This window comes from Natator depressus, chromosome 5 (genome assembly GCF_965152275.1).
Source record: "Natator depressus isolate rNatDep1 chromosome 5, rNatDep2.hap1, whole genome shotgun sequence".
Lineage (NCBI taxonomy): Eukaryota > Metazoa > Chordata > Testudines > Cheloniidae > Natator > Natator depressus.
The window spans coordinates 69,226,639-69,241,262 of record NC_134238.1 but is presented as its reverse complement, the minus strand read 5'-3'; the positions used below and the strand labels follow the sequence as shown (position 1 = coordinate 69,241,262).

The 14,624-nt window shown below is 37.5% G+C and overlaps 1 protein-coding gene across 1 annotated transcript in view; it reads right to left on the bottom strand.

Annotated features, from left to right (window-relative positions):
• Positions 1-316: 316 nt before the first annotated feature.
• The window catches only part of WDR36 (WD repeat domain 36), a 54,034-nt gene continuing 39,726 nt past the window's right edge, over positions 317-14,624 (bottom strand). The window contains exons 17-23 of the mRNA XM_074952944.1: positions 11,982-12,089; positions 10,338-10,435; positions 9,236-9,378; positions 8,454-8,573; positions 8,115-8,196; positions 4,808-4,995; positions 317-1,614 (exon numbers count right to left, since the gene is read on the bottom strand). Of these exons, the coding sequence (XP_074809045.1) occupies positions 1,465-1,614; positions 4,808-4,995; positions 8,115-8,196; positions 8,454-8,573; positions 9,236-9,378; positions 10,338-10,435; positions 11,982-12,089 (889 nt within the window). The 3' untranslated portion in view covers positions 317-1,464. The remainder of the gene's footprint in view (positions 1,615-4,807; positions 4,996-8,114; positions 8,197-8,453; positions 8,574-9,235; positions 9,379-10,337; positions 10,436-11,981; positions 12,090-14,624) is intronic.

Below are 14,624 nucleotides of genomic sequence, written 5' to 3'. Positions count from 1 at the left end.
TGGCAATTAATCAGTTTACTTCTGTTTCATACTTATGGTGCCATATGGTATATAAGTAAGATTAGAATTTTGGCACAGAAATTTTGCATAAATTTCACAGCAGAGATGAGGGGAAAAAATTTATGGCAAGGCCAGGGGGCACTGAAAAGTGAGGCCTGGGACTGGAGGGGTGTTGGAGAGTGAACTCACACTCACCCCAAAGCAGTGGCTCCTGTCCTGCAGGGCTGGTCCCAGCTCCCTCCTCTGGGCATTGCAATCTGGTGCATGGGATTGCAACGCCACTCAGGTTTGGCTCATCTGTCCCTCCACAGATGGAGACAGAGGGATGGACGGGCCAAATCTGAGTGGTGCTGCACCCTCGCGCACAGGTCGCAACACCACTCTGGTTCATGGACTTCATTCAAATTCACAGTTTCTGAGACCTCCATGACAAAATCACAGCCCTAGGTGGGCACCAGCCCTTTCTAATCAGAAGTTTTTCTAAACTACATATACACACCAGCTACTCAGTGAGACAGTGCTTCTATCTGTAGTGCATGAAACAGAATGAACTAACTAACTTGTCCAACAGAAAAGCATTCTTGGGCTTCTAGAAATATTCTGAACCAGCAGCACTTGAAACAGACCCTTTTAAAATTCAAGATTCTCTTTGAAAGAAAAACTAAGATACCTTTTTTATTGAGGGTAATATTCATTTGCATAGTTAACATTCAGTGCTGCTAACAATGAACATCAATCTGAATGCTTTTATTCCCCATTATCACTAATGGAGTCTCATAAAATTTCAAGATAATAAATTTCATACATGCAAATGAAATTTTTTTTTACATTCTATCTTTGATGTTACAGCTGGCAATCTTTGCTTGAGTAAAAAGGATCTGAATAAAAAGAACACAATTTACAAGAGTGTGAAAACAAACTAGTTTCTTCAAATTGGCTTTAGCAAGCACTTAGTTATGACAATGACAATTTGGCTTCAAGGAGATGTGCAGTTTCTGTATCACTATTTTAGCTCACAGTTAACATTTGTTAACAAAGTAATGGCTTTTTTTAAGCTACAGCATAAGTCTAACAAACACAAAAGTATTTTCTATACACAGACTGGCAGGTTTATTGCTTTCTCTCTCTCATAATTTGCTGCTCCATTATGTTTTTGATCATGATACTATAGCTTTGCTACACTATATTTGTCCTTAATTTTTATTCATCTCTAAAAATAATTTACATTGCCTCCAGTAGTCATTTAATGGGACACTTTACATTTTAAAAATTTGTAAGTTCAATTTTTGACACTGAATTTAAATGAGCTAAATAAAAGTTAAATATTGAATTCTGTATTATTTAACAAAGACATATAAAAGCTGTATTGTTGGAATCAGAAACTTATCTGCAATGTAAAAAGTACCATCAAGCTGAGGGGATTTTTATCCAACATTAGCATTCTTAAATAGGAACAAAGGCACATTATAACAAAGCACTTTTCATATAATTTAACACACACAGACTTTGATTGAAGAGAGTCTGTAAATGGATCCAGGTTTCCTCTAGTTGGGTTGACACTTTGGCTATTTCTTCCAGCAAGACTGGCTCTGAAGAAAGGATTTTAAGATGCAACTGAAATGAAGACGAGTAGTCAATTATTTAAATTCAAATGATCACACTCGGGGGGGGGGGGGTGTCAACTTTTCTATTCACCCCACATCTTCCTTTCAGTGATGCCCCAAGTAAAGTTATTTTCTTTTAATAAATTCAATTTAATGCTGTCTTTATTTTGTCAGACCCCTTTTACCATCAGTTATTCTACTACTACTTTCTATGTATTACCTAGGAGAAGGCAGCAAATTTTCCTCAAACACAATGCCAAACCACATATATGAATGAAAAGATATGATCATTACACACTCCCATCTTTTTCCCAAGGAGTAACTCTGCTCTTCCTAAACATCCTGCATCACAGCCAGTCTCCCTCTGGCACAGACAGGCTGGATTCAGCACTCTGAAGCCAATCAGTATTGCTTATTCAAATGACCCTTTACTGACTAATGCAAAAAGAATGAAGCCAGGCACTCTCCTCTTATCTTGGGGCTGAGCATAGTGACTTCACATAGTTAGCACATGTTGACCTGGAGCAAGGGACAGAGCTCAGAAACAAATTTTAATCCCATGTAGGGTAGCATACTGCACCACTACTATACTGGAGCCCATGTAGTCAATATGTAGCTATGGAGTAGTCACAGTTATATAGTAAGTAAACAATAAAGGAGTAAGGAATGGATAGCAGAAACACAAGAGACTGACAGGTTTCAGAGTAACAGCTGTGTGAGTCTGTATTCGCAAAAAGAAAAAGGAGTACTTGTGGCACCTTAGAGACTAACCAATTTATTTGAGCATAAGCTTTCGTGAGCTACAGCTCACTTCATCAGATGCATACTGTGGAAAATGCAGAAGATGTTTGTTTTTATACACACAAATCATGAAAAAATGGGTGTTTACATAAGCTATTACCAGCAGGAGAGTGGGGTGGGGGGAGAGAAAACCTTTTGTAGTGATAAACACCCATTTTTTCATGATTTGTGTGTATAAAAACAAACATCTTCTGCATTTTCCACAGTATGCATCCGATGAAGTGAGCTGTAGCTCACGAAAACTTACGCTCAAATCAATTGGTTAGTCTCTCAGGTGCCACAAGTACTCCTTTTCTTTTTACAAGAGACTGATCGGCCTAGCCCTATAAGGGTAGCTTAAGCAGTTAGCATAAGTATAAGGCCTTATAGCCTGAGGAGGAGTTCCTCAATAAGTTAGCATACATAAGTAAACTAACAGTGACCTTAAGTCACAAGATGGCACAAGGCTTTGTTTATTGTTTTGTAATAATCACAAATGTTGCAAACTACTGAAGATGCTAGTTTACACCAGCTGGGGATATTTTTATTTAGGGACATCAGATATCTGACCACAAGAATAGCATATATGTCAATTTGTTTACCATGATAATAAACTTGAGGTAAAAAAATTAACCTATGGAAGAATGGCACCACAGCATTAGTAGGGTGAGGAATTACAAATGAGGAAGAGGGGCTGAAATCCCGACTGAATATGCATTAGGAATAGTGGTGTCAGTATAACATTAGAAAAGCTGTATCCCAGCCTTTGCGCCTGCGGTGATATGCCAGGATGACCACCACTGGTGATGGTGATCATGGGGAGCAGGAAGATGACAACTAACACTTCAGATTGTTTTGCAAGAGATGGTGTAAGTATATGGATGCTTAGCTCATTCTGTGTTATCTTTGCCATGGTGAGTTACAGTGTTTGGGACTTTGCTAACCGTGTTAATAAAACTATTATAACTACAGTGTGATTTCCTAAGTCTGAGTGTTGCAACTGTACACATTGGGGCTCCCAACTGAACAGTAATTCTGCTAATACTGAGCCTGATCTTGGGACAAGAACCTGCCAAATTTCAGAGTGCTAACTGGGAAAACTAAATCAGTAATGTAATCAATATACAATCAACACATCAGGCAACAGTACCACTGGGCCAGCTGTTCACTTTTCTTTATACAGTTAAATTTATCGGTCACATTGAGGTTGGAATTTCTGTTCTGCCTAAATTCTACAACAGGGGTCGGCAACCTTTCAGAAGTGGTGTGCCGAGTCTTCATTTATTCACTCTAATTTAAGGTTTCGCATGCCAGTAATACATTTTAACGTTTTTAGAAGGTCTCTTTCTATAAGTCTCTAATATATAACTAAGCTATTGTTGTATGTAAAGTAAATAAGGTTTTTAAAATGTTTAAGAAGCTTCATTTAAAATTAAATTAAAATGCAGTAAATTAAATTAAAATGGCCCGGACCAGTGGCCAAGACATAGGCAGTGTGAGTGCCACTGAAAATCAGCTCGCATGCCATAGATTGTCTTTCTGTGATACCTGAGCACTAATATATTGTAGAACAGGGGTAGGCAATTTTTCCCCCCTGTGGACTCTAAATAAAGAGTATGTTTGTATTTCTTTAGCCTAACTAATTTTAAATAGCTCCCTCTCCCTTAAATTTTAATCTCTGCAAGACTGTTAAACTGCCTTGATTAAATGGAGACTCTCAGTGTGTGAATCTAAAGAGACAAAATTTTAAAAAGTTGTAACTGTAATTCCTTTCCTACACTATAGTACAATAAAAACAGTCTCTCTCAACTAGCACAATCTACACAGTCTATCATCATTAGAAAACAACTTTAAGAACCATTTTACTAAAAAGCCACTTCCATTTAAAAGAGTGCCCATTGCCATGCTAAAGTATGACAACTTGGTATCAGAGGGGTAGCTGTTATGACAACTTGGTAATCTTCACACCTCCTGGAATACATTCATTCAATGTTAACCCACTGGTGCTTAAGTCATAGTTTCTCAAAATCAGCAGGCTAAGATGCAAGCTGAAAACTACAACTCCCGGGGGTGAAAAGAACAAATGCAATGAAATGTTTATAGGTAACAGTTATTTAACTACACTTTAAGTAACTGTTGGTTAAGAAAAAGCATTAAGTCATATTCGAATGGCAAACTGGAAAAAAAACAAAATGAACATAAGCAATGTATTGTGTTCAAATGTAGGGTTATCAAATCAGTCAATAGATACAGTGAATCATTTCAGTAAACCAGAATCTACCACCATAAAAGATGATAAATTCTTCAAAGCAGGTCTGTTTTTTGTTGGACAGATTTTATCTATTTTACAGAGCAATGTACCATTATGGTATAAGAAGAAGTAGCAGCAGTAACAATAATTGTATCAAAATATATACAGTTACCTTTAAAAACAATGCAAGATATGCCTGGGCCAACTCAAAGTCACACTTTGTGTTCAACATTGTCCCAATCAGTCTCAAAAAGCTTTTCATCACCTCTACAGAGCCACCAGCATCTGGAGTCAAGCCTCTTAGCTCTGTCTCAATACTAGATGGTCCCATTTCCTTTAGAATACTAAGTGGAGACTTATCTGTGTTAAAGCGTTAAAAAAGAAAGAAACAGTTAAACATTTGCAATGAAGTGACATAGAAACACTCAATATGAAAAAAATATATTTCAAAATCTTTGAACTGCTATTTGGTAGCATTCTAGATGAGTCTTTCTTAGTTTGTTGGGGTTTTTTCTTTTTGGTTTCTTCAGAATGTCATCTCTGTCTGCAATTACTATTCCATCACATATTGAGAGGAAGTACGTATCTGAATCTCATCACCAGTAGTAGGAGTTTGGCTCTCCCTAAGGACTACCTACAGTATCTTCATGAATATTTTTTATGCCTTCTGACTTTGGTGCCTTCAGAGTGTTGTACAGCTTATCATTAACAACTTAGTCTTACCATTAGCCACCACCTTATCATTAACCACTAATTCTTGGCATAAGAAAAAGTGCAGACTGCCACTTTCAAGCTGTTGATACAATATATACCAAGACATGTGAGTTGAATAGCACTTTGGTTGAGGCAAGCCTTTATCTAAGTAAGTAAAACATGGAATTATTTATTTAATCAAAGTTATATAATGCTTTTTCAAGTTATTACTTTTGCTAGTGATTAATTTCCCCCAGCATGGTGGCAGAAAGATGGCCACTTTGTAATTTTAAGTGTTCTTTTCTCTTCATTACTCTTCTTACCCACTATTTCCAAATACTACAATCCTACCTGATTTTTGATACCTTTAGTTATGCTTCTTTTGAAACTCAGAAGTAAAAGCTGATGACAAGATCAACTTCTAACGCAACTGTTCATAAACTAGTGATCTTAAATACCCTTTGTATTCTGTTAGAGTTTGAGTTTCTGAAGTTACTGAGAAGAGACCATAACCTTCATTATATTGTTTCTAAAAAACCCTTTACCATCTAGAGTGTTATAGTAGCTATATATGAGGCAAGAACCATAAAACTACTTTTTATCTGTAAAAAAAGTCACATTAATATAGTGCTGGTAAAATGCAGCATCTAATTTCCAGAGATATTCTTAAACAAGAAAAGCATACAAATATGCACCATATTTACAGAGTTAATATTCAGAGAATACTTGTAATTGTTCAAAAAGGTTTTACACTTGTCTACATAGCAGCTTTGAAAAGATCCAGTATAGTGCTGTGTACTGAGATACTAAATGAAATGTATACCAGTTCTTGTATACAAAATAGGATCTAAAAAGTACCTAATTTTATCAATCTATCACCAACTAGCACTATGGCAGGGAACGTTAAATCAAAAAGTGTCAGTCACCAAATGATAGAATATGCTACGTAAAACGTACCTACTAACACCAGAGGAAGGGAGAAAAGATGGATAAATCTTGAGTCTACTAATTCTGATAGTTCCTTTAAACTAAAATCCTCAGTTTTCTTAAAGCAGTAAGAAATAACCAGGCTGGGCGATAATGACCCTGGTAGAGGGGTATGAGGAAATAGCCTTCTCCAAACTACTCCCATCCCTACCACCCAGCTGCACTGAGTCTGATTCCGTAGTCACTCCATACACAGAATTTCCTTTGAAATCTATGGAAATTCCACAAGCAAAGTGGCTGCAGGATCAAGCTCAGTACTTGGCTGGAAACAGTTTTCTGTAGAAACTGGCTGACAGGACAGCAGCACCTCTGTTTTTATACTGACAACTTTATCATTGCAACAGAACAATACAAACATATGGTAAGTGAAAATTAAGTTTGCAGACTATTTCAGAATGCAGCAAAATGGCACAGACTAAAAACGTGACAATTTCTTCATGCTTGTGATTTACTCTAGAACTTGATGTTGAGTTCTTTTTGCTGAACTTGGTCCTAAAACGTGCATAGTTTGTTTTTAAAAAAATGAGAAGGATTTCTTTTGTTTTACTCTCCCACAATTCAAACTACTGAAAATTTTTCAATCAAACTTAAAAAAATAGCTTAGGACAAAGTTGAGTGCATGTGAAAACAGGAGAAATTGTTACAATGGAAACCGCTCTGCAACCCTGCCAAGGACTGCCTTACTTTAATTGCCAGTGTATGTTGTCTGCAAAATTTCATTTATACCCAGTGTTAAATCTGAAATACATTCCTCCTTCGTTTGAGCGTGACAGAATAAGCTGGCTCACTTCAGAAACCTTATTTGAAGGGTCTAAGAAGCAGCAGAAGAAATCTTAGTAAAGCTGGCTTAGAAACAAGTCTCCAGTGACAACCTACTGATGTTCAAGTTCTGCTCTTTTTAATTAACAGTTGCTTCTAAAATCCTATTTTAAAGTGGCTCTGCAGAGGCACCATTTAAACAAGCAAATGAATCCACCAAGTATATGCATCTCTACAGATGATTCAAAGCTTTTCAATTTCAAAATGCACCAACTAAGTGTTAAGTTACCCAAAGGATTATTTTTATAACCAATTATTTCTGTTTAAGCCTTATGTTTAAATTATCAGGAAAAGATCACAAGCCTTAAATTGTCTGAAACATGGTGAGCAGGCCATTCACAATAAAAGTTAATAAAAAGGTATTGCTAAGCCCTGGTCTACACGGGGGGGGAGGGGTGGAGGTGGAAAGGGAATTGATCCAAGTTACGCAACTTCAGCTACGTGAATAAGGTAGCTGAAGTCGACGTACTTAGATCTACTCACCGCGGTGTTTTCACTACGGTGAGTCGATGGCTGCTGCTCCCCCGTCAACTCTGCCTGCGCCTCTCGAGGTGCTGGAGTACAGGAGTTGACGGGAGAGCGCTCGGGGGCGGGGGGGAGGGGTCGATTTATCATGTCTAGACTAGATTTATCGCTGGATCGATCGCTGCCCACAGATCCGGGGGGGCAGTGTAGACATACCCTAAGATAGCTCTAGAGAATCACCATCTTAAAAGCATCAGATGTGCAGACATTACATTAAGCATTTACTGCCTGTCTCGCAGACCAGTGTCAGGTCATCATAAGCTTCAAGGTACTGCAGCATATTATCTTTAAGAAGTCAGTCTCATTCTCTTATGTAGTGGTTATATTTTATTTATTTTTTAACTGTTTGCCTAGTGCCACTGTCTCTGCAAATATATGATAGACCTCTTTTCCATGACATACTAATTCTTCATCAGAACTCAGACATTTATCCCAATATTAATAGTTTGACTTACACTCATTACTGCTCAAGGCTTCTTCAAGTTGAACATAGAAATCAGATTTTTGTGCCAATACTCCGAGGTTTACTACCTTTGACTAAACAAAACAAAAAAAGGTCACACATCACTTGGAGCATATACCAATATACAATGTGTACTTTCACATCCTACGAAGGTATTTTTCATGGATAGGAAAAAACTTTTGAGGAATCGGGATATAAATTTGTTTTATATAACAGTTGGCGCTGAAAAACTGTTTTGACAAAATTTTATTCACAGGACTTTTAAAGTATGCCTGGGATATGCAGGGAAAAACATACAAAATATTCAAACTCTATTCAGTTTTATCTTTACCTGCTGTCCATCGTTTTCTTGCTTAGCAGCAGCATATCGTGGTATGAGACCAGGAACTGTTGGGATGAAAAATGGAGCTGATTTGGGAACTTTTGGTGGCTCTCTTGGTTTATTCTTTTTCTGTTTAGACATTTGAATTAAAATCATCAGGTTTATTACAAAAAAGTTTTTGATTTTACAGGTTTAAAAAAGAAATCCTTATTGGGAAGATAATCAGGACTGTTAGAAAAATAAACACTTCTATATTTGGGAAATGTTTTATTGATTAAAGTTAGGAAGACTCTTAAGAGTACATCTACAAAACTGTCCCAGGCATTATGAAATGCATTACGTATTTTCCGAATGAAAAATCCTAAAATAATATTGAAGGCAGAGGGATGGTCTTTTGGACCAGCTCTTCTATGCCTGATACAGCACATGGGGGGCATGTAAAGCTGTCTTTATACCTCTTTTCATTCCCCTCCCTTCCAGGCACTGGTCTGGTGGCACAACGTAGAGCAGATTCATAGGGGTGTTTAAACTGGTCTGACTGGAAAGTGCCCTCAAAACAGGCCAGTGTAGTGGCCATAGTGGCTGAGGTAGTGATACAAGAGTCCTTATGCAATTCGTATACCACCCAGGGAGTCCCTCCACTCCAGAGGAGTCCTAAGGCAACTGGTTAAGTCAGCTGTCTGTCTTGTGCTACCAGAACTATCCAAAGTAGATGGGACAGGACCACAAGTTCTGGCCCAGAAGCCACAATAATAAAAGCTTTTCACTATGAGGTGTGCATGCAATATTACCTTGATAACATCAAGATTGAGGAGGTTTTTCCATCTTGATTCAGACAGTGATGACAAGGTCACTAGCTGCTCTTCCAATTGCGCTGGTGAATTATAGTCAATCATTTCATTGCTTGTTTCTTCATCTCCTGTGATGTCCACATCTTTCAGAGACAAATTTCATTTATAAACATATGTAAACCAAAACAAGTTATATCAGCACTGATGTATGACGTTTACATGAAAATATATTTGAGTTCTAGAGATATTTTTAAATACTTTGTTAAATATTAAATTTTATTTAATACAATGACAAACTATTATAGGTAATCTAGAATCAGGGAAACCTGAAAAGATTAAAAAAATTGTTCAGGTACCAGTCTGACCAAATTTAATTTGAGATCAGCTGCATTAGATCAAAATAAAGTTAATTTGACAGTTTTTTCTAGTTTCTTGACTACTATTAAAATTTTGACAGGATGAACAAAAATATTAGACTCAAATATTTGATGTTACTAACTGTGTAATATATTAAACAAAAGTGATTGGCTAGCACAGTTACATGTGCTTTTCAGAGTAGCTGTTGATAATCCAAATATATATTATGGCAGCAAACTCATTTATGATCTCTGTGTGTGGAGAAGCAGACAGGGACAACCGAGAGAAGGGGAAGGGAAATGTTTACTGATTATGGGACTTTGCTGATAATCTTTAGACTCTATTCATCTACTGAAGTGTGTACAATATTTATAGAATTGCTCACACACAAATATGCATACAATTACATACATGAAAGGAAAGACGGTCTTATGATTAATGCACTGTAAGGAGATCTGGGTTCTGTCCCTATGTCTGCCTGAGTCTCCCTGTGTGACTGAGCAAGTCATGTGATCCAGAAGCAGGAACTAATTTTAGGGACTAAGGTTAGTGTGTTACATTTTAAAACAGTAATTTCCCCAGAGATGGTAGAAAAGAGTCCTTATTTTAATTATAAGCAAATTTTTCCTGTTACATTAATTTCTTTATGGTCAAAAATACTGAATTGTACACTGAGAAAATTAAAAGTCTGCTATTTGAGGTTCATTACACAACTAGGAATAAGCCTCTTTCATCTCATGATTACCTTCTGCAGGGCAAGTTCCAGGAAGCATTATTACAGAAGGCTCATAATCTGCTGAAAGTGGCCGTAAAGAAACAAGTGAATACAAGGAACGGTTAGACCTGAATAATCGAGACAGAGACACATTAAAAACATCATTTGACTTTTTTTCAGACAAACATGTGGACAATTATTTTAAACAGTGTTTTTTAAACTTCTGATATTACTACAATATGACAAATCACTGACTTTCCTTCTCAAGGTTAGATTCACTCATCTCTACAAAAACTAAACAGAGAAAGTTTAAAAACTTGGAAAAAGTTTTCTGTAAAATATTGGTACAAGTGAAAAATAACTTCCATGCTTTTGAAATGTGCTTTTGCAGCATGATTTTTAAGACCAACAAGCCATTACTACAAATGGCATTATTTCTACTACTGTGTAAACTGCAGCACATCTTAAATTTCTCGTTCCCTAGAATGTGTGTTTATTATGTTGAGTGGAGGACAAGAGCTGGGATTTCTGGCTCTCAGTTACTGTGTTACTTCGCTTAATCTTTGCGGTTTCTCTCTAAAAAGGTAGACTTACCCACCAGTTTTTAGGCTTAATGTTTGTAAAGTGCTTTACATTTACACTGCTTGTACAAGGATTTCCCAAATTATGATTATCATCATCAAATAGCAATTATTCCCTCAATTTCTATGACCAGCAGAAATGTGTATGAGGGAAGCTTGTGACAAATAAGGCCTAATCTATATTTAAAATGTTTTACTGGCATAGTCATGATGATTAAAATATATTTTTTTGCTAACCTAGCTATACTGACAAAAGCCCTAGTGTAGACACAGCTATACCTGCAAAATTAAGTCCATTTGAATGGTTTAGCTTAATTCATGCTGGGAAATGGTATAAGTTATACTCAACAAAAGGACCTTTTTGCTGGTGTACACTGTCTCTGCACTAGGATAGTTTGCCAGTACTGTTATATTGGCAGTTTTTAAAGTGATCTAAGACAGGGAGGAAGTCTATCACCACCCCTATATCTGTGCAGCAGTTCATATTGCTCCAACCCACCCAATCAATCCTGTCTCCCTAGTCCCTCCATCAATTCTGCTCTCGCATCTGTTCTGCCCTTTTCAGCCCCCACAACCTCTCATCTGGTCCTCCTATAGCTCCTGCATTTCCACACCCTCCTCCTCCCAGGCTTGGTGGGGAATGGGTTGCAGCAGGGCCCCCTCTCTCCCTTCCCTGGGTGTTGCAAGGACGGGAGGAAGAAGCAAAGGAGCCTTCCATTGGAAGGGACAGGGAAGGAGGGAGTGGAACCATCCTGAGCTACTGGGCCTTCTGCTCCTCTTTCTCCTTCTGAGACTAAGCAGTACTGAGGAGAAAATTTTAAAAAGGAAAATAATCAGCTGACTGTTAGGAAAAGTGTCTAGATCATGAGATATTTAATGGTAGAATTGTCCCTCTAAGAATGGAAGCCTTTTGAGAATTTTGAACTGGAGAAGACAAAAACAATGGAGAATATACTGAAAGGAACAATTCTTAATTTGCAGTAGAAGGATAGGGTAATTTAAGAGGCCTTTTTCCCCCCATCTCCAATTTCCATAATTCTGTGCCCAAATAGGTATATTACTGAATATTTATTAAAATGTATTATGTACTCACCATAGATAAATTCCAAGATCATCTACATGTGATGAAGCTAGAAAGTCTCCAGTAGGAGACATAGAAATGCTGATAGCTGCTGAGTCTAACAAAAAACAGTCTATGAGGCTATGGGGAGAAAAGGAAAGAAAAACCCACACAAACAGGATTATATACAGGGCAATGAATTAATTTTCTTAACATTATATTATGAAAACATATGTGATTTTCACATTTGCACTCAGATTATGGAAGCATACAGACAAACTAGATTTTTTCAAATAATCCAATAAACTGTGTGTATTTTAGCAGGTGGATGACACTAAAACCACTTATTAATCTTTATTACTTTAAGTCACCTCTTTTTTGAGGCAGTATAATAAAGTTAAGTGCCCCCCTACACACAGTTTTACATATTTTGTGGAAGTCAAGAATCCATTTCTCCACAGCCAATTCCACAGTTTTACTACTAAATTGGTTTTTAGGGGCAAGGAAGTATATTTATATTTTCAGTTACATCTAAATAGACACACTGTTTTTGGGCTCTAATCTTGTTTTCACTTCCCCCTGCTCCCACTAATGGACTGCCACTGATAGCTAGCTTGTGCTACCTTACGTGGCATAAAAACACTGTTAGCATCTCCCAGCTAAACGTTAAAATCAGCATGGCATCCTCAACTGTACTTGGATTCTCTCATTTTTCTCCCATCATGACTTGTGGAGAGGAAAATTCAACGTTTTGGTTTTTTGTAATAGATTTAAAAAAACACTGGATTTTGTATTTTTTAAAAACCTCGACTACAACTGTTATTTTGACAACAATGAAGAGGAAAATAGAAATAAACTAAATAGGCAATATCCAGTTTAATTTAACAGCCCATCACCTCATAATAAACTCATTATACAGTTTTAACTGGTCACACAAGCACATGTCTCCCAAGACAAATATTTTTGATCCTACATAAGTTACACTGTTAGAGCCTGATCATGTGTATACACCACTTTCCACAACCTCTCCTGAAATTCAAAATCTGCACAGTATGGCAAGAAACTCCTTGCTAAGCAAGGAATTTGAAGTTATTTTAATGAGCATTTCTTCATATGCACTTTCAAATAAAAAAAAACAAACTCTTTATTCCAGGGGTTCTCAAACTGGGGGTCAGCCCCCACCTCAGATCCTGCTCTGCATCCAGCATTTATAACGGTGTTAAATATATTAAAACGTGTTTTAAATTTATAAGGGGGGGGGTCACACTCAGGCTTGCTATGTGAAAGGGGTCACCAGTACAAAAGTTTGAGAATCACTGCTTTATTCTATATGGTGTAGGAGAGACAGTGCTTAGTAAATGAATCAGTGTTGTAGTGAACAAATCTGCACAGCCTTCCCTACCCGGCCGTCGATACGGTTTCGCAACCCCGATGTGGTCCTCGGGCCAAAAAGTTTGCCCATCCCTGTATTAGCAGGAAAGTTGTAAGCAAGACATGACGACAACTCATTCTTTCACCCAATCTGTGTTTATAAGGCCTCAATTAGAGTATTGTGCCCGGTTCTGGGTGCCATATTTCAGGAAAGATGTGGACAAATTGGAGAAAATCCAGAAGAGAGCAAAAAGAATGATTAAATGTCTAGAAACCATGACCTATGAGGAAAGATTGGAGGGGGAAAAAAAAGGGGGGGGGTTGTTTAGTCTGGAGAAGGGAAGACTGTGGGGGACAGTATAATAGTTTTCAAGTGTATAAAAAAGGTTGTTACAAAAGGAGGAGGGTGAAACATTGTTCTCCTTAATGTCTGAGGACAGGACAAAAAGCAATGGGCTTAAATTGCAAGGGAGGTTTAAGTTGGACATTAAAGAAAAAACTTCCTGTCAGGATAGTTAAGCACCGAAAAAAAACTGCCTAGAGAGGCTGTGGAATTTCTGTCATTGGAGGTTTTTAAGAACAGGTTAGACCAGTGGTTCTCAGCTAGGGTTATGCATACCACTGGGGGTACACAGAAGTCTTCCAGGGGATACATCAACTCATCTAGATATTTGCCTAGTTTTACAACAGGCTACATACAAAGCACTAGCGAAGTCAGTACAAACTAAAATTTCATACGACTTGTTTATACTAATCTATATACTATACACTGAAATGTACACACAATATTTTTATTCCTATTTATTTATTATACAGTAAAAATGAGAAAGTCAGCAATTTTTCAGTAATAGTGTGTTGTGACGCTTTTATATTTTCATGTCTGATTTTGTAAGCAAGTAGTTTTTAAGTGACATGAAATTTGGGGTATGGAAGACAAAAATCACACTCCTGAAAGGGGTACAGTAGTCTGGAAAGATTGAGAGCCACTGGGTTAGACAAACACTTGTCAGGAATGGTCTGGTTATTACTTAGTCCTGCCTTAAGTGCAGAAGACTGAACTAGGTGACTTATTGAAGTCCCTTACAGTCCTACACTTCTGATAGTCTAGAACATGATTGTATTGTGAGAGGAAAGAGCCAAAAGGGAAGGGACAAGAGTGGGTACAAGGGAGATCAGGAGACGTGATGGGGCCACTGAGGTGAGTGGAGGGAATCTTCTCCATCTATGACAACGGAGAAAGATGAGAGGAGTTGTAGAAGAAATCAGAGAGCTCCTGGGTGGAGAGAGAAGTGGGCATATGAGGAG